We start from the raw sequence: 24,046 nt of genomic DNA on the forward strand, positions 1-24,046 counted from the left end.
CCGTTGTATGGTGGAGGAGGGCCTTCAGGATTGTGTGAAGGAATCTGTGTGGAAGCCGTCAGGGAAGGATTTTGATACCTTTGCTTCGGCTTGCCATGGATTGCCTGTTATGGCCTCAATCCGCATACGTGATGTCTGTGGTCAGACCCAACGTGGTTCTACTCTCTGGTCGGAGTTTGAGTACTTTCGCGATATTACGGATGCACCACTTGACTTGAAGTCGGAGTATTTACGAATACTGCGGCGAGCGTATATGTCCAATCAATCCAGTATTCGTCCTCGTGTGATTGAGAATTACCGCCAAGTGATTGGGACGATGATTGCCGCATATTGGTCACTCAGTTTATCTTCGATGTCGCAGTTACTAGGAGTGGCTGAGGATGAAATCCGTGCAACCCTGGATCCAATCAGTTCAATTGTATCATTTCCTCGGCGAGAATCATTGTACCACCGCTACCCGAAGATATCATTGTCCCACGATCCCTTCGAGGAATCATTGTCCCATGATGGTCCGCTATATCCCAAATTCTATCATGCAACGGTGAAGGAATTCCTTACTGGTCACCCAAATGGTCGTAAAAGTGATCGGCCTTTCTTCATCAGTGATTCAAAAGGGTATTTCTTGGGGTTGCCACTCCTCCGACTTGTCAATAACGTCATCAAACAGAATGAACCCAAAATACACCCTCTAGGAGATAGTGAGAAGTGGAAAGGGTTCAAAAGCAAGGAGCAACCCCAGCATGTTCAATATGCTTTCCGCTACTTGTTCTGCCACTTGGACCCATCGAAGCTGTCCTCACAAAATCCCAATGAACTCTTGAGTAGGTTTGACACCCTTCTCAAGCGAAACTTACTTTCGTTCATTGCGCTGTCGGGAGTTAATTTCGAGTTACCCAATGAATTCCTTAACTCAAATGTAGGTTTAAATCCTTTCAATTCTACTCTCAGCATCATGACATCACCTTGCCTTGCAGGATCACAATTCGACTGAATTGTTAAAAGAAGCTAAGAGGGTGAGGGATTTCATAACTGAAGGCGAACTCGAGTCCTCCCCTTGGCACATTTATCGATCAGTCCTTCCCTTCACTCCCCCCTCATCCCCACTCTTCAAGCTCTATGGACACCTTTCCGATCCCATTCAGATCTTCAGCATTACAGGAGAATTTTCTGGCTATTCAATTCCCCTAAGTGAGAATATGCTCAATGCTCAAAAGGCCATGGAGGCTGAGCTGCTAAAGCCACGTGAATTGCCAAAAAAGGTTGATGGATTTAGGACAAGAAAGACTTTGACAGATCTGATGGATGAGTTTGATGGGATGGAGGAGTCTGATGGGATAGATGAGTCCAATGGGACGAATGAGACAGACGGCATCAATCACAAAGCCGCATTTCTTGTCCCTAATATTCGCAATGGTATTGTGGCTGCTGCAGCACTCTCACGAGATGGCCGTTTCGTCGCACTCGGCTTTGGAAATGGTGTCATCGAAGTTGCTGACATCGATCATCGCCAAACCACCGTTCAATTCCAATGCAACCCACCCAATCCTCCAGCTTGGATTGAATTTATCTGTGGCAGCCACCGGATTGCCACCGAAGATAATGAAGGAAACGTTATGGTCTTCAGCCGTGGTTCACCATCTGTGAAGGTTGGTACCCTCCCCAGTGGGCATCACCCTCCCATTACTCTGGTTGCAGACAACGGCTCATTCATTATACGAGTTCCTCGGAACATTGACTTCCATTGGTACGAAAACATGGCGATCTTATATGTTTCAGATGAGCCATCCCTCCACCCTCTTTCCTCTCCTTGTTCCGTTGCTCCGGCCTCCAGGCCAGCCATGCCTGACCATCGCACACTTGGACTCTCCCCCGAAGGACGGTACGTCATCGTCCATGATGGCAAAAATCTCGCTATTTGGTCAACAGAGACGCGTGAGTTGGTTCAATTTCATGTATCTAAGTCCCCACTTCCCGTCTCCTACAACAAATACCCTCGCCCACATCTCATAATCGATGCTCAAACGAGAATTCCTTTGCACCTGGAGAATGGCATCCCTCGTGTGCAGAGCCCCATGGTTGGGCATGATGCAGATCTATTGTGGCTGGAGCGACTATCCTGCGAGCTCCCATCGTGGCTCGCCAGTCCCAGTCCCATGTCAATAAGGGTCAGCCGCCCATCCATTAATGAGGACGGCACACAGATGATCTGGCTCAATGGTAAACCCGAACTGCTTCTCCCACCAGACTTCCGCCCGATCATTCTTGGCAACAGGGACCAGATTAACAGTCAAGAAGTATGGTATGGGGATCAAATGCTGTGGAATGAGGATCGCCTCTATCTTCCTCGCGCTAGCAAAGAAGGGGCTCGATTTTTGGTCCAAGGTCATATGCGAGCCCCGATCGTTGTCGATATTAGCCAAGTTGTCTAGTTCTTTTGCGGTTTTCACTGGTCCTTTTTTCCTTCATTGAATATTCATCTGGCAGACCCAGCTTGTTGGGCGTGCAGGCCTGCTTGGTATCATATAGAACTATTATGTTCGATAGATCTTACGGTGATGGCCGTTATTTCCTGCCCCCGGATTCTCGTGCATAATATAATGTTGTAAATACCTATGTCGCATAACTGCGACATGGGCGATACATGAGTTAATGTGTGGAAAATAAATAGTGACTTTTACCTCAGACTCAAACGTGAGAACTGATGGAGAGTTCCAAAGATTCACCCTTTTTATACCCGACCAACGCTCAGCGGCAAGATTGTCGTAATGGACAAAACAAGGGAAGGGAACACAAACAAGCAAGAACTTTGCCAAAGCTCCCTGCCACTCATTACCCTTTCGATGTAACTCGACGTTGATATTCTAATATGTAAGGGGAAAGACAAATTTCACCTTGTTGTTCATGAGGGGTGTCGAGTTCAACATACATGCTGATCGTTCTCCAACCTGCTATTCGGGGTCTTTCGGGGCTAGTATGCAGCATGAGAAAGTGATTTATCGATCCCATTGCCTCTATATAATGTTACGAAGTCATAGAGGTTGGAGTCCTGCCTACCCGTAAGACCTGGCCTTAGTCAAACCCCATATTGCCATATATACGCCAAACATGCAGCTCAGAAACGTGTCGTACGTTCGATCTTGCCTGAAGCAGTCGACACAACGCAGATATCGTGTTGGGAGGTGACCTGCGGTCGATGTAGAAAGAATAATCTTGTCCCTGGGACATACATCAGGCACAACCTCGATTACATCAACACGCATAATACGGCACGCCCGATCTGCGAGCGCGACTCTGTACCAAAGGTTTTCACACATCAGCACACCGAGAGCACTCTAATGGCGTCTCCCATCCAGGTCGGATTTTAGACATCCTCAAGATCCCGATCCCGACAATTGTAGCACAACGCTCGAAGCGGTATGTTACTTTTCGGCCGGCCGTAAGTGAATGCACAGGAGTCATCATGACTGCTACATCTTGCCATAATGAATCCGAAATCGGAGCACTTTTGAGCTGTTGCACGGCTGAAGACTTCCCCAACGTGCGATGATTCAATTTCCAAGTTGACTTCGAAATGATAAACTACGCATATATCACCAGAATCAATCAGTGCTAGAGCCGACTGCCACCCGAAATTTCAGTGAGGGCGAATCGACGAAGCCCTTCCACTAGCAGTAGTTGCAGTCACCCCCAAGAAATCGGGTCGAGGGCCGGACCGCCCATCACAGGAAGTCAAACGTAGTGTGGCTTGGCTCAATTACCTTTTTGTTGCCTCATCGTGAGGTAGTCGACCCAGCGAGGCTACGAAAATCCTCGGGTTCAACAACCGCTCACAAGGACGCCGACGAAAGTATGCTCCCAGATCTCAGCGTTGTCGGAGTCGCACCCAGGCACAGCATCCCAACTCGAACTTAAACGTGAGTGTCAGCGTATCTGAATCTGGACACTTAAATAAACCATGGCCTTTCGGCGTTTTCAGTTTGATTACGCAACTTCATGCCTATCTGGGCCTTAATATCGTCGAAAGGATCGTCCGGACTCATCACGTTTCCAATCAAGGCAATGCTACTTTACTAGGATCGTCCAATCGGTTGTGCTTTGCATCGTGGTCAATGCAAAGCTGCTTCTCGTCCTTCCTCAGGTGCTTCCGCATATATTCCGTGTGAGGGCTAAGCGGGCTTTCCGGGCTTCATACTTCAATCCCTGCATTCACTGTCGTCCGCATCATTAGCACGATGTCTGGAAAAGACCAGCTACCACCCGCCTCTCGACGTCAGAAAGGAAAGTTTCCTGCCTACCGGCCCTTTTCTCATGCTCCGCAGTCGTCGCAAGCTGCACCTGAAATTCAGATCGATGGTCCTGAGGCAACCCAGAGCCTCGATGATTTGTCCACAGGATCTCTCCCCGAGCGATCTCTTGCGATCGTGCCAACTGCGCCGTCTTCCCGCAGCCTTGGCGGCTCGGAGACGTCGCCACTCCGCCGCATAAGCAATTGGTTTGGGAAATGGTCAAGTCCCAATCGCCGTCACAGGTCACCTCCACCCCATCCGGAACCGTCTGTGGCAAAGATACGTCTTCATCCGGCTCCTGACACCTCGCGGCTGTCTCATCTCTACCCTGAACAGAATGTTGACGGTAACCGTCGGTCAACGCCCAGCATCCAAACTGCCGCCGACACCACTTCGAGTCTCCACTCACAACTAGAACGCATGGGATTGGATTCAGATGTGCCCTCATTGTTAGAAGCGACGGCTCTGTCGCCGGCACCAGCTGGTGATGGAAAGAAACCGGTCATTATTGGCACTACGAAGCTCCTTCTCCAAGTCGGCGCCTTCGCTCTCAAGGCTTCTCCCATTCCGCTTCTGGGAGAGATTCCCAATTTACTCCTGAAATTTCTTCAAGTCTGCGAGGTGAGCAGCGTTTTAATTTCAGGACCGGTGGCATGTGACTTATGTTCGTCCGCTTTTGATTATCACACAGTCAATTGATAGTAATAGCGAAAACCTCAAAGGGCTAAATGACGAGGTCCATAAAGCTTACACCACTATCCTGCGACCGCTCCAACTGTGGACGGACAATATCCCTCCCGAAGTAACGGTTTTAATCAAGGAATTTCATTCGTACGCACATTGTGTTCTTCAGTTACTCATTCAAATTCAGATCTCGTACCCAGGGCCTTGAACGAGCAGATGAAGAAAATTGAGGAACTTTCGCGTCAAAAGCTTCCGAGGAGATTACTCTCAGTGTTCGATGTAACCCAGCACATAGACGCTGTGAAGACTTGCATCAGCAAGGCTGTCATCTCATTCTCGGTTTGTTTCCTTAGTGCCTAGTATGAACATGTTAGCTGATGCAAACATACCCATAGACGGAGGCAGCAATTCTGACACTCCTTCACACAATTCAGTCTTCGGTGCGAGGTACATTTCTATTCACATGATCTTGGACTCTTTACTAAAGCCCACTGCTAGCCGAACTCGTAAGACTCCCACGGGTCGCTGCTGAGCACACCTATGTTACGGCCAAGTCGGAGTGCCTTGAAGGCACTCGGGAGAAGATACAGGCATCTATCATCAAAGATCTGAAGAAAGCAGGGAACAGATTTGTCTGGTTGAGAGGCTCACCTGGAATGGGGAAGACGGCGATTTGTCTGAGCATTGCATCCTACTTTGAGAAACAACACACCCTAGCGGCATCCTTCTTTTGGGATAAGAATCAACCGGGGACGGGGCTAGACTCTGTCAAACAGTTTCCCTCTACTCTTGCTCATCAAATTGCTTCCTTCAACGAAGAATTCAAGCTCTCACTTGTCAGACGCCTTCAGCAGCGGAATCTTGATCTAGCGCAGAAACTTCCTCTAGAGAAACAAATGAAGGCGCTGGTTATTGAGCCCATGGGCGATCTCAAGGATCTACTGTTGTCTAGTAAGGACCGCTTCTTCATCATCCTAGATGGGTTGGATGAGTGCGGGGATCAGGGGGCACTTGAAACCTTGATGAAGCTCGTACTAATGCTTCAGACCTTACCTCCCACGTTTGCTGTGCTTATCAGTTCTCGCCCGGAACAGGAGGTTATCTCAGCTTGGGACGATGCCATAGATGGGGGTCTTGATATCCCTTGCGAGGATGTTGATAAGGTTGGAGAGGAGACTCTGCACACCGTTCGTCATATGGTGGAGGATGGCCTTCGGGACTGTGTGAAGAAATCTGCCTGGAAGCCATCAAATGAGGATTTTGACAGCTTTGCCTCAGCTTGCCGTGGATTGCCCGTTATTGCTTCAATCCGCATACGTGATGTCCATGATCAGACTCGACGCGGTTCCACTCTCAAGCGGGAGTTTGAGTACTTTCGCAATCTTACAGATGCGCCACTCGACCTGAAGTCGGAGTATTTGCGAATACTGCGGCGAGCATACATGTCCAATCAATCTGGCATTCGTCCACACGTAATCGAGAATTACCACCAAGTAATTGGGACGATCACTGCAGCACGTGGGCCGCTCAGTTTATATTCGATGTCGCAGCTCCTAGGGATAGCTGAGGATGAAGTTCATGCAACCCTAGAGCCGATCAGCTCAATTATTGAGTTGTCCTCAGAGAAATCACGGTCCCTCCAAGGTTTGATGCGGGTGCTTCGAATTGCCCCTGATGCGGTATACCCCAAATTCTACCATGCAACAATGAAGGAATTCCTCACGGATCGCCCATTGGGTCATGAAAGTGACCAGCCATTCTTCATCAGTGATTTGAAGGGGCATTTCTTGGGACCACCGCTTCTTCGGCTTGTAAATGACATTATCGAACGGAATAAATCCAAAATAAGTTTATTCGGAGATGGCAAGAAGCGGAAAGGATTTCAGGGGAAGAAGCAGCCTGAACATGTCCAATATGCTCTCCGCTACCTGTTCTACCACTCGGATCCATCAAGACTCTCCTCCAATGGATTCAGCAGCGAGTTTAATGTCTTCCTTACCCGAAACTTACTTTCATTCTTGGTGCTATCACAATTTGATTTTGAGTTGCCTGGTGACTTACCTCGATCTAACGTAAGTCGTAAGTTTGACTTCATTCAATTCTACTGATTCCTCTTAACAATATGACATCACTTATGCCTTGCAGAATTGCAATTTGACCGAATGGTTCCAAGAAGTCAAGAGGGTGAAGGATATAATAACTAAGAATGAACTCAGCTCCTCCCCCTGGCATATTTTTCGGTCAATTCTTCCCTTCACTCCATCCTCATCCCCACTTTTCAAGTCATATGGGCATCTCTCTGATCCCGTTCGAATTTTCAGCATCACTGGAGAATCCTCTAGCCATTCAATCCCATTGAGCGGGGATACTCTTAATGTTCAAAGGGTTATGGAGGCGAAACTCGGCACGTTACCGATAGAGGTTGGTAGATTCGAGATGGATGAGACGAACAGGATTGATCACAAAGCTGAAGTTCTTGATCCTGATATTCGTAATGGTATTGTGACCGCTGCAGCACTCTCACAAGATGGCCGTTACATCGCACTCGGCTTTGGAAACGGCGTTATTGAAGTTGCTGACATTGACCATCAACACACCGTCGCTCATTTTCGATGTAACCCACCCAATGTTCCAGCTTGGATTGAATTTATCTGTGGCAGCCACCGGATTGTCACCGAAGATAATGAGGGAAACATCACAGTCTTCAGCCATGGTTCGCCGCCTGTGAAGGTCGGTACCCTCCCCAGTGGGCACCACCCCCCGGTTACTCTGGTCGCAGACAACGGCTCATTCATCATACGAATTCCTCGGAACATTGACCGCAGTTGGTATGAAAACTTGGCGATCTTAGATGTTTCAAATGAACCAACCATCCACCCTCTTCCCCCTCCTCTTCCCCCTCGTTCCGCTTCTCGGGCCCTCAGGCCAGCCATGCCTAGCCATTGCACACTTGGACTCTCCCCCACAGGACAGTACGTCGTCGTCCATGACGAGAATAATATCTCTATTTGGTCAACTGAAACGCACGAGTTAATTCATTGTGGCGAGTCTGGTTTCACACTTCCCGTCTCCTACAACACATACTCTCTCCCACATCTTATAATCGAAACCCGAACGGAAATCCCCTTGCACCTGGAGAATGACATCCCTCGTGTACAGAGCCTCGTGGCTGGGCATGATGCAGATCGATTGTGGCTAGAGCTACTATTCTGCGAGCTCCCATCAAGGCTCACACAGGCTGCGGATATGTGTCAGTCTCGTTATATCACCGTCCCCGACCCCAACCCCTACGACCCCGACCCTGACCCCCCCTTCGACCCCGGCAGTGTCCGCAGCCCCTACATCCCTAGGCAAAGACGTGAGGCCAAAACACAGACGATCTGGCTCAATGGTAGACTTGAACTGCTTCTCCCACCAGAATACCGCCCGATCATTCTTGACAAGCACCAGATTAACGGTCAAGTATGGTACGGGGATCGAATATTGAGGAATAATGGCCTCTACCTTCCTTGCGCTAGCAAAGATGGGACTCGGTTCTTGGTCCAAGGTCGTATGCGAGCTCCGATCGTTGTCGATATTAGCCAAGTTGTCTAGTTCTTTTGCGCTGCTCACTATGATGCTTTTTCCTTCATTGTTTGTGTCTCGTTGTACATGTGTATTACTGTATTTATGTAAAAGTCAGGGACAGACGGGCACTGCAATATCAATGATCCTTCATTTGACCCCAGCAAGAAGAGCTTGTTGGGCGCGCAGGCCTGCTCAGCTGGACAAGATCATGTGGAACCGTTAACCATCATGTTCGATAGATCTTACATGGTCGTTATGCCCCATCCAGGGCCTTTCCTGTTCCTGACGCTCCGGTCTGCAAGCTGATTTTTTCCCCTCGAAACCAAAGGTAGGGATCCTGCCTAAAGCAGAGGATAATTTTATCGTCACAACGCAGATATCGTGTTGCGAGGTGGCCTACATGCGGTCGATTGAGAAAGAACAATCATTGTCCCTGGACATCAAGCACAAAACCCCCACAACCTCGATTACATCCACACGCCCATTGCGAGCCTGATACGGTACGCTCGCTCTTCGAACGCGACTCTGTACCCAAGGCTTTTACACATCGGCACAATGGGAGTCTAACGGCGTCTCCCGCCCAGGTAGGATTTTAGTCCTCAGAATTTCTATCCCGACAATGGTAGCACAAAGGTCGAAGCGTTATATACCGCTGGCACTATTCTACATGGTTGAATACAAATAAATTCATGCAGCAATGTCGCCAGAACCCAAAAAGTAGGGATGAAACTAGAAAGAAATTCGAGAGAGAAGCCAACAAAGGGAACAGTTATTCACAAAAGGTGATCCGCGTATGGTGTAGCGTCGATACCCAGGGCAAATTAACAGATCAGAGAATCGAATCAATCAAGACAAAATAATGGCATGGACATGCACAAAGCTTTTGGTTTACAACTGAGCAACAAACTAAAAAAGGAGGCGCTGATCTTGGCAAGGAAACGACCAAATAAATAAAAACGACGAAAAATTTGACGGGCCAGCTCAAAAGAAAAAAGAACAAACGGAGGGAAAATCAGTCTTACATCAAATACAAAGTCTAACAAAGACCGAATGTAGCCCAATGCGCCGATCGATGCAAACGTCTGGTAGAAACCAAAAGATCACAAAATACAGCATCAAACGTCAAGGCGGAAAGTCTGATTGTGCAGGGGGATTCGTCATGTAGAATACCTCCTCATCTGTCTTCGCAGCTCTTCCATCTCCGTCTCTGTCATCTCATCCAAAGCAAGACTAGCCCCGCGTCCCCGTCCGTTCTCATCACGACCCATCGCCATGGAGGCACTGACACTGGCATTGAGACTAGACCCTTGGCCACTCCAAGTTCGGCGTTTCATGCGTCGAAAGAATTTTTCCAAGGGTCCATCGGATTTAGCCTTACATCCGTCAATAAAATGAACCATTGTACCTGATGTTCGGGTGGTATCAACGCTTTCGCGGGTGGGCATTGATTCAGATGTGAGAGGCTGGGGTGGAAGAAGTGGGGAAGCAGGTATCGGAGGGAGTGGAGAGAATGGGGGGGTATCATGACAGTCACCTTCCTCTATTGAGATTGTAGTCGAGCTGGGCTTTGTTGGAACGTCAACTTCCACTTCGATAGATAGCGTGTACTTTCTCCGTACGACCAGCTGTCCTGATGGTGCGGTAGCAGTCTGGATAGCCAAATTGGGCGAATCACAGCAACGCAGTGATGTGAGGGTCGTAGCTCGGTCTCTCCTTTTCGATGATCGTGCACCTAAACCACTAGCAATCGTTTTTCCTCTTAACAATTGAGATAGTTTCTGTGAGAATGCTCGGATTGCGCTCTTTTGGCTCTCAGCTGTGCAATCCTCGACGCGAGTTTGAGTTCGTATCGACATGTTTCGAGCCGAGGATATGCGCGACGTGGACACGGGATGCGTTCCTACCAAGTCGTTAGCGCTGAACGCCACGGTGATGTTTACATCCGTGTCATCCACGTCGGCGATGGCATCGCTTGGGGCTAGTGGGGAAAGGGGTGAAGGAAGAGGTGATGACGGATACGATTCTTCTGTTGGCAGTGGATACTCAGGATATTCGAAAAACATTTCCGCTGCCGCACTGAGTGGTTCGATGGCATCGAGATAGTCATCCTCTTCCCCCAAACCTCTAAAAAATTGGGGACTTTGGCCATCGCTGCGATCGCCCACCTGAAAGTCGGCGTCGAGCAAGGAGAGTACTGATGGAGAGCGGGGAAGCTCGTGCTGATCGTCGTTTGGATTGTCATAAGGTACGGAGGAGATGACTGAATGAGGAGAGCCTTGATATATAGGTAAGGCATCGACAAATTGTGACGTCCATGACTCAGTGGGTTGGCGCGGTGACGTTCTGGGGTCTATCTCGAAATGTTCGTTGTACCAGGTAGAAGATGAAGAGTAATACGATTCCTGGAGACTTGGGCTTTCTAGAGGAGGCAGTGCAAAAAGTTCGTCCTCTTCAGCCATCTACATTTGGAATGAGGAATAATAAGCACATCAAAACAACGCTTTAACCCAAAAATCAAATTTGAACGGACCAATGAAAGGAGGTCAATCCTCGATCTAACGCCCATAGTACAAGGAATGGCGCTAAATCCGTCATTGAGAGATAAGCCTAGACCAGCGTATCAGTCATTTAGTGCTGGCTGCGTCATGCGCGTAAATATTGGACGAACCATCGCTGGCAGCAAATGGGAGATCATCAGGATCGACACAGTACTGAAGTCCCTCCGAGGTCAAATGCAAAGAGAGCGAGGATGCGCTAGCCGAACACATGTCGCGATTTGACGCGTTGTCGAACGCGTCAAGTTCGGGTGACGGTCGCGTCCAAGACAATCGATCCATAGCTGTCACATTTGTTGGGGATACGGCTCCCACAGAAACGAGGGAGTTAGAGCTCAGGGACCGAGGCAGAATAGTGAGATGCCGTTTGTTCGAGGGCGAGACAGGTCGACGCGGTGTGTCTTGATATGAGGGCGAACGCATGGTTGGTGGGGAATCAGCCAGCGCAGACATCGCTTAAGTAGGGCACTTCTGGGTTGGGAGGGTTAAGAAATGCGGAAGTTTTCACTGGGGGGAGTAAAAAAGTTATAGACGGTGCGGGAATGCTGAGGGCCTTATCCTTATAACCCCTGCCAATACCGACACCCTAGTGAGTGCAGTATTACGCCAGAACCACTGAATACCTCTTAGTCACGTAGTGAATAAGTGGAAGAGCGCGCATGCGAGGCAAGAGGAACGGGTCTCAATGCTTCCCTTCTCTCATCCCCGAGAGCCCAGGGCTTATATGGATGGAAACACAGGAAAAAGCAAAGCGCTGGATTAGGACATAAAGTGTGAGCCATCGAAACGAGCACAGTAACCAAGGGTTGGCTTTTACTCCTGACTGCTCCGAAAGGCACTGCCCCGACAGGACTTGCCGTTCTAGGTCCATCGAGATTGCCCAAATAGGACATAGGAAGAAAGGAGGGGGAAAGAACGAAAACATGGAAACAAGGCAAAGATATTGGTCTTTGGCGGTGGTAGCAAAATCTCCGGCAAAGGAGCAAAGGAGTCGCAAAGGTCGGAGAAAGAAAGAACGTTGGGATGTTTTGCAAATCAACTGATTCCGTGGCAGTCCCAAAAAGGACCCCTGAGTTTTTTTGTCGCGCAATTCCAATGGGGTTTTGCTATCCGTGCAAACACAATCATCACGCCCCTAGTTCTCGTCATTGAGCGTGGCTAGACGCGTACAGGTCTGAAGTGTATGGGTGATAGGCCAGGGACGATCTTCACAAAGCGTACCGGCCATATGGCCATCTTCACGGAGCCGTAAATATTGATCAACACACTGGTTTTCCAGACAGGAGTTTGGCTTTTTTTCTTCTCAGTCGATTCTCACTTTGCGTTCGTACCTTCCGCAGATGCCAGAAAACTCGTCCGCCAATGCGCTTGCAACGTGTTGCTTAACCCTCGGAAAAACTCCATAAATGAAGGGGTTTGGGCTTCCTCCAAGGGTCAAATGCGTGGATTTGAGCTGGGATGGCATTTCACCTGTAATCATCCGCTTTTTCTCATTTATATCTAGCATCACTGGCCACATGGTTCTAGTGGAGCGTGGACAAGTTTTTGTCAGGAGAATCGGATTAATTATCATTTTCTCTCACCAGGAAGACGACTTGATTCGCGCACAGACAGTCTCTTTGACGTGTCATCCGCGTCTCCTGTCAGAACATTTATCGTACATTTCAACCAACCCCATTTGGGTTTATTTTTGATTCGTAATGGTTCGAAAAGGAAGTGTGGAATGTTCCCCACTATCGTGCTCTTATCGTGAACAAGAGCTCCCCTCCTGAGCTGTAGTAGCGGGAAGAAGGTTGCATGTAACTTGTTATGTAAACCAATCTAAGAAAAGCAAGCGGGCACTGCCGCTCTTGCACCGGCCACATGGAAGGCAGTTGAGCTTGGTTGAGCTTGTCTTCTCGAAGGCGGGCATAATCACTCATTCAGATGCACATGTCTGGTTCTATTATCCTTCATTAAGAATATGCTCAAGTCCCCCGGGCGACCGCCTAGCTCCTGATATATGCCCAATCAGTGCAATGATCACTAGCTGTCCCCCCGTTCCATGGAGCTCTGACGACCGAGGAATTGAACAAACGGTAGCGTACACCCTTTATACATCTGTTGTAAATATTTCTCGCACTTTATCGACGCCTCTCTTTCCGCCAACGAGCAAAGCCAGTGCAACACCAATATCAACCACGACAGTCACTACGCCAGCCAACATAAAGCGCGGCGCAAATACCTTCCATACCATCAAATGCCGCCTTAGAATCGCAGCGCTAGTAGCAGTGCCAATAAGGACTGAAGTGAAATATATGATGACACCGACGGAAATACGGAGCGAGTCGGACAAGACGAGCACGCGGCCTTTTTGGGGCGGTGATATCGCCCATGTAGCAAGGAGCGGAGCGGCCAAAGGAGCTAACAAAAAGGGTCCAAATGTGTTAAGCGAGACGAGGGCTGGAGAGAAAGGATATGTAAGAGTAGGGAAACCAACGAAAGCCGTTTTCCATTGTATTGAGGAGAAAGTAGCCTGATGGCCTGTACCGAAGAAGATAAGATGAGCGAGGAGGGAAAGGATTACTGGTTCCGCCAGGGTTGGGCTTCTCGCAGGATCCGAGGAGGACATAACAGGCGAAGAGCCACCATTGGTAGCATCTGATGCAAAGGATGGGTTTCCGTCTCCACTGACTCCTTCCACGGAGGTACGTAATGTCCGCGCATCCCGCTCGGCATCAACCAATTCCACAAAACACATGATACTCGCTAGACCCAAGGAAAGGACCACTTGGCCAGTTAATTGCGTCACAAGCCACAACAAACCGAAAAGGGGCAAAATGAACATCAAGTACATTGACCCATACATGTTCGCCCATCCCAATATAACGATTTGCTTTCCCTCCCTCCCGCTAGACATAGCGTCTGTCCCGTTCGCATCCTCTCTGCGGAACTCGACGTTGAGCGGGGCGGACCACCAATAGGCATATCCCCCAAACAATGTCCCACCAAGCACAGTTCTAGCGATGACGGTGCGAACAGAAAGGCTCAACTGTAACCACCCGAAGGATATTGCATCCGCAAAGAAACTTTCGGACCACTCCATAAGCCAATAAATGGTCGCACCAAGAAGACAATACTTCCATAAAGTCCCAACAATGAAGGGTGCCGCGCCTTTATCGGATTTAGATGGCGCTAGGAATCTTTGAAGGATTAAATAAGGGAGGTAATACGCAATTGGAAGTGAGAGGAGCACCACAAGAGTTGGAGACAAAGGGCGTGTCGACGACGAATAAAAGGTGACATGGCAATACGGATGTTGCTCCTCGCGACAGACAGTACTGAAGGATGACAAGCGAAAGAGAGCAGTCAATACTGCTGACAAGAAGAGGATGCGCCGACGAAGGGTAATTAACGGTACTGAGAACGCAGCGACGACTGAAGGGAGGACTAATGATGCCAGTAGGAAGAGCGTCATTTTATCTTCCCATAAAATAAAAGAATTAGATGTGAATGAGATAGAATGAAGTAAGGTCACAATAACTGGAAAGATGGTTTTTGACTTGGAAGCTGTCCACAGGTGTCCTCGAGCGTTCGGGAGGATTGATGGCAGGTTGACAACGAGCATTGCGAATTGGGAAGTGACGGTAGAGGAGGCAAGAATGATGTCCATTGCCGAAAGCTTATACCATGATAGCGCATATCGTGCGCGAAGGCTCGTTGCTAACACTCCAACCAGTGCTCCGATGACAGCACTTCCCCATCCCAATATAATGACCCCCTGACCCACCTCTTCCCACGAATCCCTACAGTTCGCAAGCGAATAATATAAAACTGCCAAGACAGGTAGACAGCCAACCAAGATAACGAGCCCAGTCATCATCAATACACCGTTGAACTGAGCCCACAACGAACGGCAGTGGGTCAGAGCCTGACGGGTGAAAGAAAAGAATGCTAGGGTAGCATCTCTACCGCTCAACGATTCCGCCTCGGAATAAGCGGTTTCCAACGCAGCAATCGTATCCTGAAGTTCTCCACCTGAAGGACTCGCCGCGTAAGCGCGCAAGTACGAAAGCACTTGCTTGGCGTTGAGTCGCATGACATCGTCGAGGATGTACGTAGGAGATGAGAAGTAGGAAGAGGTGGTAGATCGCATGAAGAACTCGGGGATGATCGAACCAAGATTGTTGAACGGGATTGGTAAACCCAACAAGAATGCAATGGACGGAAGAATGTCAATCTGCTGAATGGACCGATGAGGAGCTGAAGACCTCGGGAAGGTGCGGGTGCTGCGCATTAGAGATGGTACGTTTGCTGATCCATCGGAAAGAGGAACGCTTTTGCTGTATACCCACATCGCCGCGGAGGTTTCCAAATCTCCATCGCCGCCGTGGTCGCCTTTTGCGTCCATACCATGGTCACCAAGGACAACCAGGAGCGTGTCGTCATCCATTTCATTGACAACCCGTCGCAATACGTCATCCATTTGTTCAAGTTTTGACCTCATAGCCGGATGATCTGGTCCTAACCTGTGCCCAACATGGTCAACTCCCAAGAAGTGGCCAATCATGAGACCCCAGTTTTCTCCAGCGTCAAGCAAAGGAAACAGGTGGCGAATCACTCCTTCGTCAACAGAATGCAAGTCCTCCACATTGAAAGAATCATAAGGGAATGTCATGTTTTGAGCGAAGGAATTCGCGAAAGTATGCATCCAAGTGTCATCGCCAGCGAACGCCACGTTCCTGTTGGCAGCACGCATCTGGAAAATGAGATTGTCTTCTTCAATGGCTGAAGCCGAAAAACTTGACCCAATATCTACAAAAGTTGGTAATGATCCAGTCATGAGAGCTTTGATCCTCTGAGGCGTCGCCGTTGGTGGATCCGCGAATGCATTGAATACGAACGAGTGTCTTGGATAAGCCTCAGTCAGCTCCCGTGGTAAAGTAAGGACATTGTGGGAGTATCGCGATGTCGGCAAAGGTGGGTTCGGGGAGATGAAGTCGAATCGCAAAGCGTCGATGATGAGAAAAAGGGCCCTTTTGTGAGTAGCCCCCAGGGAACACTCCTTTTTCGGTTCACAGGAGGATTTCGTTTCAAGGGCTAACCGAGTTAAGAGGAACCCTCTCGTGAAGAGAGAAAGGCCAGAGAGCTGGAGGAAAAATACCCAAGCGAGGACGAGAACTACCAAGGCATGCCGCTTCGGCAACGACGAAGTAACTCTTCCCCACCGTTTTAGAGGCTCGATGGCCTGTTTTCCACGTTAGACCACAGTGGGCAAAACTGAACCGAAAAATGTTACCTCTGCCATGGAATGGTGTAGCCTCAAATTTGTCGAACATAGTGCGTTTCCCACGATCGGACCCAAAAATCGTTCAATTTTTTTTTTTCAACCGACAGCTTTATGGCAACGCTGTTCCCTTGGCCGGATTTCCCCTTCAGATAGAATGCTGGGAACGGGAGGCTGGAAGCACCAACGTTTCTTTTCTGCTCCTCTTCGCGTCACTGATTTGCTTGCTTTCTTACGGCAGAGCTCCGCCTAGTTGACGGAAACCCGACTGCTGGGGTGGGCGGCGCCTTGCGCTTCCTTCTGGCCACAATCCACAGACCTTTATTGCTAACGTCGCTGGCCTGGCATACAGATCCTCACCACATCGCTTCTTTTCTAGTACAGCGTTATTATCGATGCCTGCCAGTCTGGGGTGTTTTGGAGGGATGTGCGCGCCGGGCGCCAACCCGGGTCGCACTCGGTGTTGTCTTCAAGGCACGTCCCGGCTCAGGGAAGCTATTATTCTTCCATGGAGGCAAACACGCATTCTCCTTACTCCAGCTAGTCCCGAGTCTTGAATAGAAAAGCGCCCAACTAGCTTTCGGAAAAGGATAACCGTTTTCAGGGAGCCCAGGAATCTCGCCCCTCAAAAGAGATTCGTTCTTTGTCGCCGTGATGGAAATACGGCCTCCGCACCCTAGGGCGTTTTCTGGCTGTGAGGCGCAAATCGGGGACTCCCGTAAAGTGTCCTCACCATCACGGTGCCAATTCCAAGGGATCCACACTCAGGGTCCGCCGGACAGCTTCCGAGCTTCATCACATGCACTGTTCCTTCTCGGTGGAATGTGCTGGGCTATCATACCTATTTAGAACAGGGCTTCACATCTAAGATCGTCAAGAAGTTGTCCTAGCCGAAGCCGCCTTGATCGCTATCTATGATTAAGCGCCTTGAACCCCCGTCAGTTGTGTCGCGCGTATTCTTGGGCCAGGTTTTTGACGAGACGCGTCTTCAAAGAACGCCTGGGTTCCCCAAGCTAGGGATCTAGGGTAGTGCTCTAAATCTCCTAACGCAACCTAGGATTACCTGGTTATCCTCGCAACTATTCTAGCAGTATAGCATCAGCATCTTGATAGGATTCCAGTAAATGGACGTTAGAAATGAGCCATCATTTCACCCAATGTGGACCTTCCGACTCGGGAGTGGATCAATGCACTCTTCATGAGCGCGCCTAACGTACCACGTCGGGGTCATGACGATTTAACCCGCCTAATAGGATTTGTGGTCCCCATTCACCTCTGAATGAGTGTCTTCTTGTCGCCTAGTGCCTAGTGGAGCGCTCTGGTGGCGAACGGCCGAGGCCAAATCTAACTTTCGAGTACGCCTCCCGAGGCGAACACTGGCAGTGGACGTTGAGGTCAAGAGGGTCACTGTCACTGGGATGTGATCCATGATAGGCATTCGGATGGTCCCCGGACAGCGCAACTCGGTCCCGAAGTGTCGGTCTTCTTGATGCGGAGACATTCTGTGATCTGAGGATCCCTTTCTGGGTGGGGCCTGTGCCTCTTTCCGGCTCTACTCCACGGGTTCAACTTGATGTTGACCCTCCTCGGACGCAAGGTCTTCTAATGTAACCCTGATACGCAAAGCTTCAGTCGTGTCGCACATCTCATCCCTCGAACCATCGCTCAACTGCATCATTGTCACTTTTATTTACAACTGGTATGCGTACATTCAGGTTATTGGCCAAGATGCTATGCCCTTGACAAGGGGATATTCATCCGGCCTTTTCAAACTTGTGTAACATGGAGACGAATTCAACAATATCTTCCGCAAGCTCTTGAGGGCATTCAAGGGCTGCGAAGTGTCCTCCCTCGAGGCGAATGAAGCGTTCAGTTGATCAGTCGAATGGCTGAAAAAAAGCGCCAAGGCGTCAGACTCACCTTTTGATGTTCTCGTACAAACACAAGGTTCGTGTTGTAACCGAGCCAGCTTGGAGGATCTCCTTAGGGAAGATGGAGTATCCGAGGGGCTTCTTGATGCTGATATATGCTGAAGGATCGTCACCTGACTGTCTGGGGTTAGATAGGGTCGTCCAATTGTGACAAATATTTCGAACTGACACCCCTATATGGGTAGAGACTAGTCGAAGCACTGTTCGTTACCCAGTAAACCGTCACCATCGCAAGAATGGTATCCAACGTCGGAGTCGAATCGCTCCATTCTATGAGCTTTTCGCCAATCCTAGAACACCATAGTCCCAATCAGCCGGTCGAGTAGGACGCAGAGTGGCCCAATGGGAATAATTACCAAGCCAACAAAGCGATAGGATTGCTACTTAACACATGACCAATGGTGCTAGGCCGAGTGGCATGCTCCATTGCATATGCCAAACCTGTCATCCTGAATTTTTGTGAGACTTTGAATCTCTCTTCGTCCGCAGGCGTAAGAGGTAATCCTTCTGCGGGTGCCTCCCTAGCGAAAAACATGTTGACTGCGCAGTGGGATCAGTATCATATCCCAATTGGAGCGAACGATCCCAGCTTACGGTGAACAGCTATGTAGTTGCAATATCAAATGAGTGAATATAAAATATGTATGGTAGAATTACCTCTGCAATCCGGGGCTTTTGATCCGAGAACGCGTGCGACATGGGAGCCAATATCTCCCCCTTGAACAACGTATTAATTTGTCTACGATTCTCGCTATTCCCGTGTTGTTGAAATTGACGTGCGGGGGTGGGCAGGACGTCCAACCATAGCCGGGGAGAGAAGGCGCAATGATGTGAAATGACGGGGATTGCGACTGCTGAAGGATGGAAATGATGTCAAGGAATTCAAAAATAGATCCTAGAAACTGCTTTGATACGGAAATATCAAAGAACGAAATTGCACTGTACGTACCTGGCCACCCGTGCAACAAAACCAGGGGAACAGCATTGGCATTGTCAGACAAGACACCAATGAAATGAACATTATAAATAGATCCATCATCGTCCGTAATGTTGACTTTTCAGTTGGGAAAAGAATTGATGCGCTTCTCATGGGCCCGCCTGCGTATGGGATTCTTGAGATTTGTGTCATCCTGGAGGACAGATGAGGATCATCTCACCAATCAAAGTCTGATAGCCAAGTTTCCCTAGCATTCTTAATCCATTCATCGGATATACCAAGTCCGGCTTCTGGATGAGTGCCTTCGTACGTGGTTGGAGCAAGGCGTCCCAGCTTAATGAGTGTCTTCATGTCATTCAACGTTTGCTCAGGCGTTTCGATCGTGAATGGTTGAGGCTCAAGAGGTCCTTTGAAAGACATTTTGCTGAATGATTGCAAAATGATGACTCGAGTTCCAAGATAGCTGTCGGCTATTAGGGTTCAGGTTACTTTGATAACTAGATATGATGATTCATTTGTTCACGGAAATCATTCCCACGGCCTGGCCCTTGCCTTCGCGTGAACTTGGCCAGCAAAGCTCCAGACGAGCTGTCGAGACACTGCTTGATGGGATGATCATCTGGCCATCTCTGGCCATCGTCATCACGGCGGGGGCCCGCCGCTAGTCCGGCATGCACATAAACATTCCAAGGCTCCGAGGTCCTCTTGACCTTAGCAACTTGCACGGATGCCAGATGGCACTCAAAGATCTGGCCTCGGACCGTTCGGATATCAGCCGTGTGCTGATTTATGTTACGCTAGTAGTACTGCAGAAACGATGAGATGATGAGGTCTTTCTTAGCACTTGCGCGCAGCACTACTTCCTGGGGTGAAGTGGCTAAGCTGAACGAACGGCTTTCGCGTTTGCAATTTGTGACGACCTGCTTTGATAATTGGACATTTCAATTTTGTGTCTCTTTTCAGTGATTGGTGACAGTGAATCAGTCGGTTATTTCGTGCATGGTTAATATGGACGGACCTCGGAACTAAAACGATTATCAACACCATTTATGTAAGTGTCATCTTTGAAGACATTGAGGGTTCCGACGTGTCACGTCACCTTGATGCCAAGATATTCTGTGATGTGAGCATCCCTTCTGTGGTTTGTGTCTCTGTTCGGCGCTGCCGCACAGGCCTGCCTGCTTTGAACCATGCAGACCTCCCTCTGGCCTTGGCTCTTCCACGGCCACAAACGGAGCTCTCCAATCGTGTCCCCCATGACTGTTCCACCCAATGTGTCACTTCGATTGCATGGTCACCCCCTGGAATTATCTGCTCGTTTCTGAGGCGTGGTTGGGGTATCTCGAGCCCTCTTAGCCTCCACTTTCTGTAATCTAGCATCAAACTTCTCTTTCTCAGCTTGTAGGACCCATCGTCACCGCTGACTGACGTTTTGGCTACCTGACTTGCTCAGCTTTGCTTTTCAACCCCTTACTGATGGCTTATCTTGCGCTCACCACAACTTGAGAACTGAATGACTCAGATGATGGATTACGTCATTCGTAACGTCCGGGTCATTTGACTCACTTAGATAAGAAACTGTACAACATAATATGAGCGGCATTCACGAGCCCAGCACCGTAGCAATATTGAACCCCACGTTCTTACTAAGAAAGCGTTCAAAACGTATAAAGGAGCCCAAGGTTTTGGATCCTCAACTTCATCAACTTCATCCAGTCCCTTAAACCTCACTTGTAATACCTGAAGTATCAACCACCAGCATGGCACCTTACAATGCCAAAACAACTGCCGAAGACGCCGTCAACGAGCTCAAAGACCGACTCATAGGGAAAAACGGTCGGTAGCCTCACATATACTCTAAACCGGATAATTCGAGCTGGTTGTTGGTTATAGTCGTTGTAACTGGCGTATCGCCCGGAGGACTTGGCACTGAAGTCGTTCGTGCAATTGCTCCTTATGCCAAGTTGATCTATGTGACTGGTCGTAACAAGGATCGGTATGCTTCCCTCCATAGTGGAATTCCGTTCTCGAGATACGAATTAATTTTACATAGTATCAACGAGAGCGTTACTTCCATCAAGAAAGATGTGCCGTCAGCGAACATCATCCCGATAGTAGCTGATTTGACATCTGTGGAGTCCATTCGCAGTGGCGCTTTAGAAATCACGGAACCTATTCATGTAAGTGCTCAGAGAATCTCGTCGGTCCGTAAGGCAGTGCGACCTAAAACCAGGTTCCTTTGTAGATACTGATAAACAACGCTGCAACGGCACTGTTCGAGACCCTCCACCGCTCCAAAGAAGGGTTCGAGGCTCAGTTCGGAGGAGATCACCTCGGCCATTTTCTACTTACCAACCTCCTCTTGCCACGTCTACGCGAGGCCGCGACACCAGAATATCCGGCCCGTGTTGTCGTGGTCTCCAGTTTTGTCTACAGCTTCACACAAGCTCCTGGCGGCTTCCGATGGGACGATCCTGCATTCATCAAACGACCGGAAGAATACACAAAGGCTGAAGGTTATATGCTAAGCAAAACAGCAAACATCCTTCATGCTCGTGGGATTGCGAGGAAGTTTGCAACGGACAACATTGTCGCGTACTCTTTGTCCCCTGGCATAGTGGAGACGAACATGAATTTGTCTATGCCTTTGGATGAACGAGTGGCCTTGGGGTTTTTGAATGAGGATGGTACCAAAAGGGAACATCCACACTGGAGGACCATGGCTGAGGGAGCTGGAACGTAAGTCATCTTTGTCCTTTGTCCTCGTGAGCGGATTGTGATGTCATTTGTTTGGAATGGTTCAGTGAAGTCGTAGCCGCCTTAGACCCCTCACTCCTGCCACATAGTGGGGCCTTCCTACTAGATAACCAGCCCGCTGCTAGCAAGGACGTCGCTCCGGTGATAACAGATGTACGTTCGTTTTTTTGGTTGTCCCTGTTGAAATTTCGTCTGCTGATCTCCGTGTCTATAGGAGAATGCCGAAAGGTTGTGGCGACTTAGCGAGGAGCTCCTTGCTCCATTCTAGGGCTTCTACTATGTCAATTTTGTAGGGTGGTCATTGCCATAAGCGACTGATGAGGCGACCACCTGTGTAACCTGTAACTTCATCCAGCGTGGAATAATGTAAATCAAGCGGTTTCATTCACTACTTCGAATCAGGCGGGGAAGACATGAGGCCACCAACCAGGGGCGCTGCTTTTCGTGAGTCGAAGCACCGAAGTTCGGACTTGAGTGGGTTGCAACACAAGTTGTGTGAGGAAGGGCTTACGCCCGCGATGACTGTGAAAGGGAGACAAGTTTTTTTTTGCGAACCAAGCATACATTGAAATGTGACCGACTATCTTGGCTTCTGATTTTGAAGTCCCCACAATCTCGCCCCTCGCACTGTCGTTCGACAGTTCCTGCGACTTGATTTACAACTGATGTACATACAAGAAATGCTACATCTACGATTTCCTGAACTATTTATTGTTGGTCTTGTCACCATTCATAAGTTCGCGCTCGAGGACTCTTCAAATTTGTGCAGCGTGGACACGAATTCGATAATATCTTTCGCAAGCTCGTGAGGGCACTCAAGGGCCGCAAAGTGTCCGCCCTGCATTCAGTCAGTTGAATGGTTTTTCGTCAAGTGCGAGAAAATCACCTTTTGATGTTCCCGCACAAACACAAGGTTCGTATTGTAACCAACCCAGCTTGGAGGGGGGGACAAAACCTCCTTGGGAAAGATGGAATATCCGAGGGGCTTTTTAACGCTGATATATGGTGAGTCGTCCTTTGGGTTATTATTTTATGGGAAGCGTCAGGACATCCAATCGCGCAACAGATATTTCAAACTGACGGTCCTGTACGGGTAGAGACTAGTCGAAGCACTATTCGTTACCCAGTAAACCGTCGTCAATGCAAGAATAGTATCCAACGATGGAGTTGAATCGGTCCCAGCTATGACCTTTTCGCCAATCCTAAAGAGTGCCATTACTCCCCGAATCAGAAGGGACGCCGGGTAACCCCCCGAATGAGAATACTTACCAAGCTAACAAAGCGATAGGATTGCTGCTCAATACATGACCAATGGTGCTAGGCCGAGTGGCATGCTCGAATGCATACGCAGAACCTGTTTCAAAGAAGTTCCGTGTGTTTTTGAGCCTCTCTTCATCTGCAGGCGTAAGAGGTAGTCCCCTTGCGGGTGCTTCTTTGGCATAAAACGCGTTGACTGCGCAGCGGGATCAATACGCTATCTCAATCGAGAGAACAGTCTCAACGCACCATGAACAGCTAGTGATGCATTAAGTGACACCAAATGAGTAAACACTCAAAATATGTGTACGATCGTATGACACAATTACCTCTACAATGTAGGGCTTTTGATGCAATAACGCGTACAACATGAGAGCTAATATCTCCGCCTTGAACAACATAGTTTCGGAAGCCGAGCCCAGTCACCAATTTGTCTACGATCCTTGCGATTCCTGTCATATTGAAATTGACGTGTGCGGGTGGACCTGACGTCCAGCCATAACCGGGAAGAGAAGGCACAATAATGTGGAATGACGGGGATTTCGATTGCTGAAGGAGAGGAATGATGTCAAGGAATTCGATGATCGATCCTAAACATGCTCTTCAGTATGCAGCGAGGTGCAGATAAAATAGCATTGCACGCGCCTGGCCACCCGTGCAGCAAAATCAGGGGAACAGCATCGACATCGTCAGACAAGACACCAATGAAATGAACATTATAAATGGATCCATCATCGTCCGTAACGTCGACTTTCCAGTTAGGAAAAGAATTTATGCGCTTCTCATGGGCTCGCCTGCGTAAAGGG

General features: G+C 49.0%; 2 protein-coding genes across 2 annotated transcripts; one reads left to right on the forward strand and one right to left on the reverse strand.

Moving 5' to 3' along the window:
• The first annotated feature begins 1,770 nt into the window (after positions 1-1,770).
• EI90DRAFT_3083444 (uncharacterized protein) lies at positions 1,771-2,542 on the forward strand. The gene has a single exon (XM_039062066.1). It carries the CDS (start codon positions 1,839-1,841, stop codon positions 2,427-2,429), a length of 591 nt encoding a protein of 196 aa, XP_038909750.1. The 5' UTR covers positions 1,771-1,838; the 3' UTR covers positions 2,430-2,542.
• A 7,152-nt stretch (positions 2,543-9,694) lies between these two features.
• EI90DRAFT_3133168 (uncharacterized protein) lies at positions 9,695-11,545 on the reverse strand (the record flags this gene model as incomplete). Its single annotated transcript, XM_039064557.1, has 3 exons — positions 9,695-10,996; positions 11,068-11,144; positions 11,206-11,545. The coding sequence occupies 3 exons, from the start codon at positions 11,543-11,545 to the stop codon at positions 9,695-9,697; spliced, it is 1,719 nt and encodes a 572-aa protein (XP_038909751.1).
• Between the last annotated feature and the right edge of the window lie 12,501 nt (positions 11,546-24,046).

This window comes from Cantharellus anzutake (genome assembly GCF_015039405.1).
Source record: "Cantharellus anzutake strain C23 chromosome Unknown EI90scaffold_98, whole genome shotgun sequence".
Classification (NCBI taxonomy): Eukaryota; Fungi; Basidiomycota; class Agaricomycetes; order Cantharellales; family Hydnaceae; genus Cantharellus; species Cantharellus anzutake.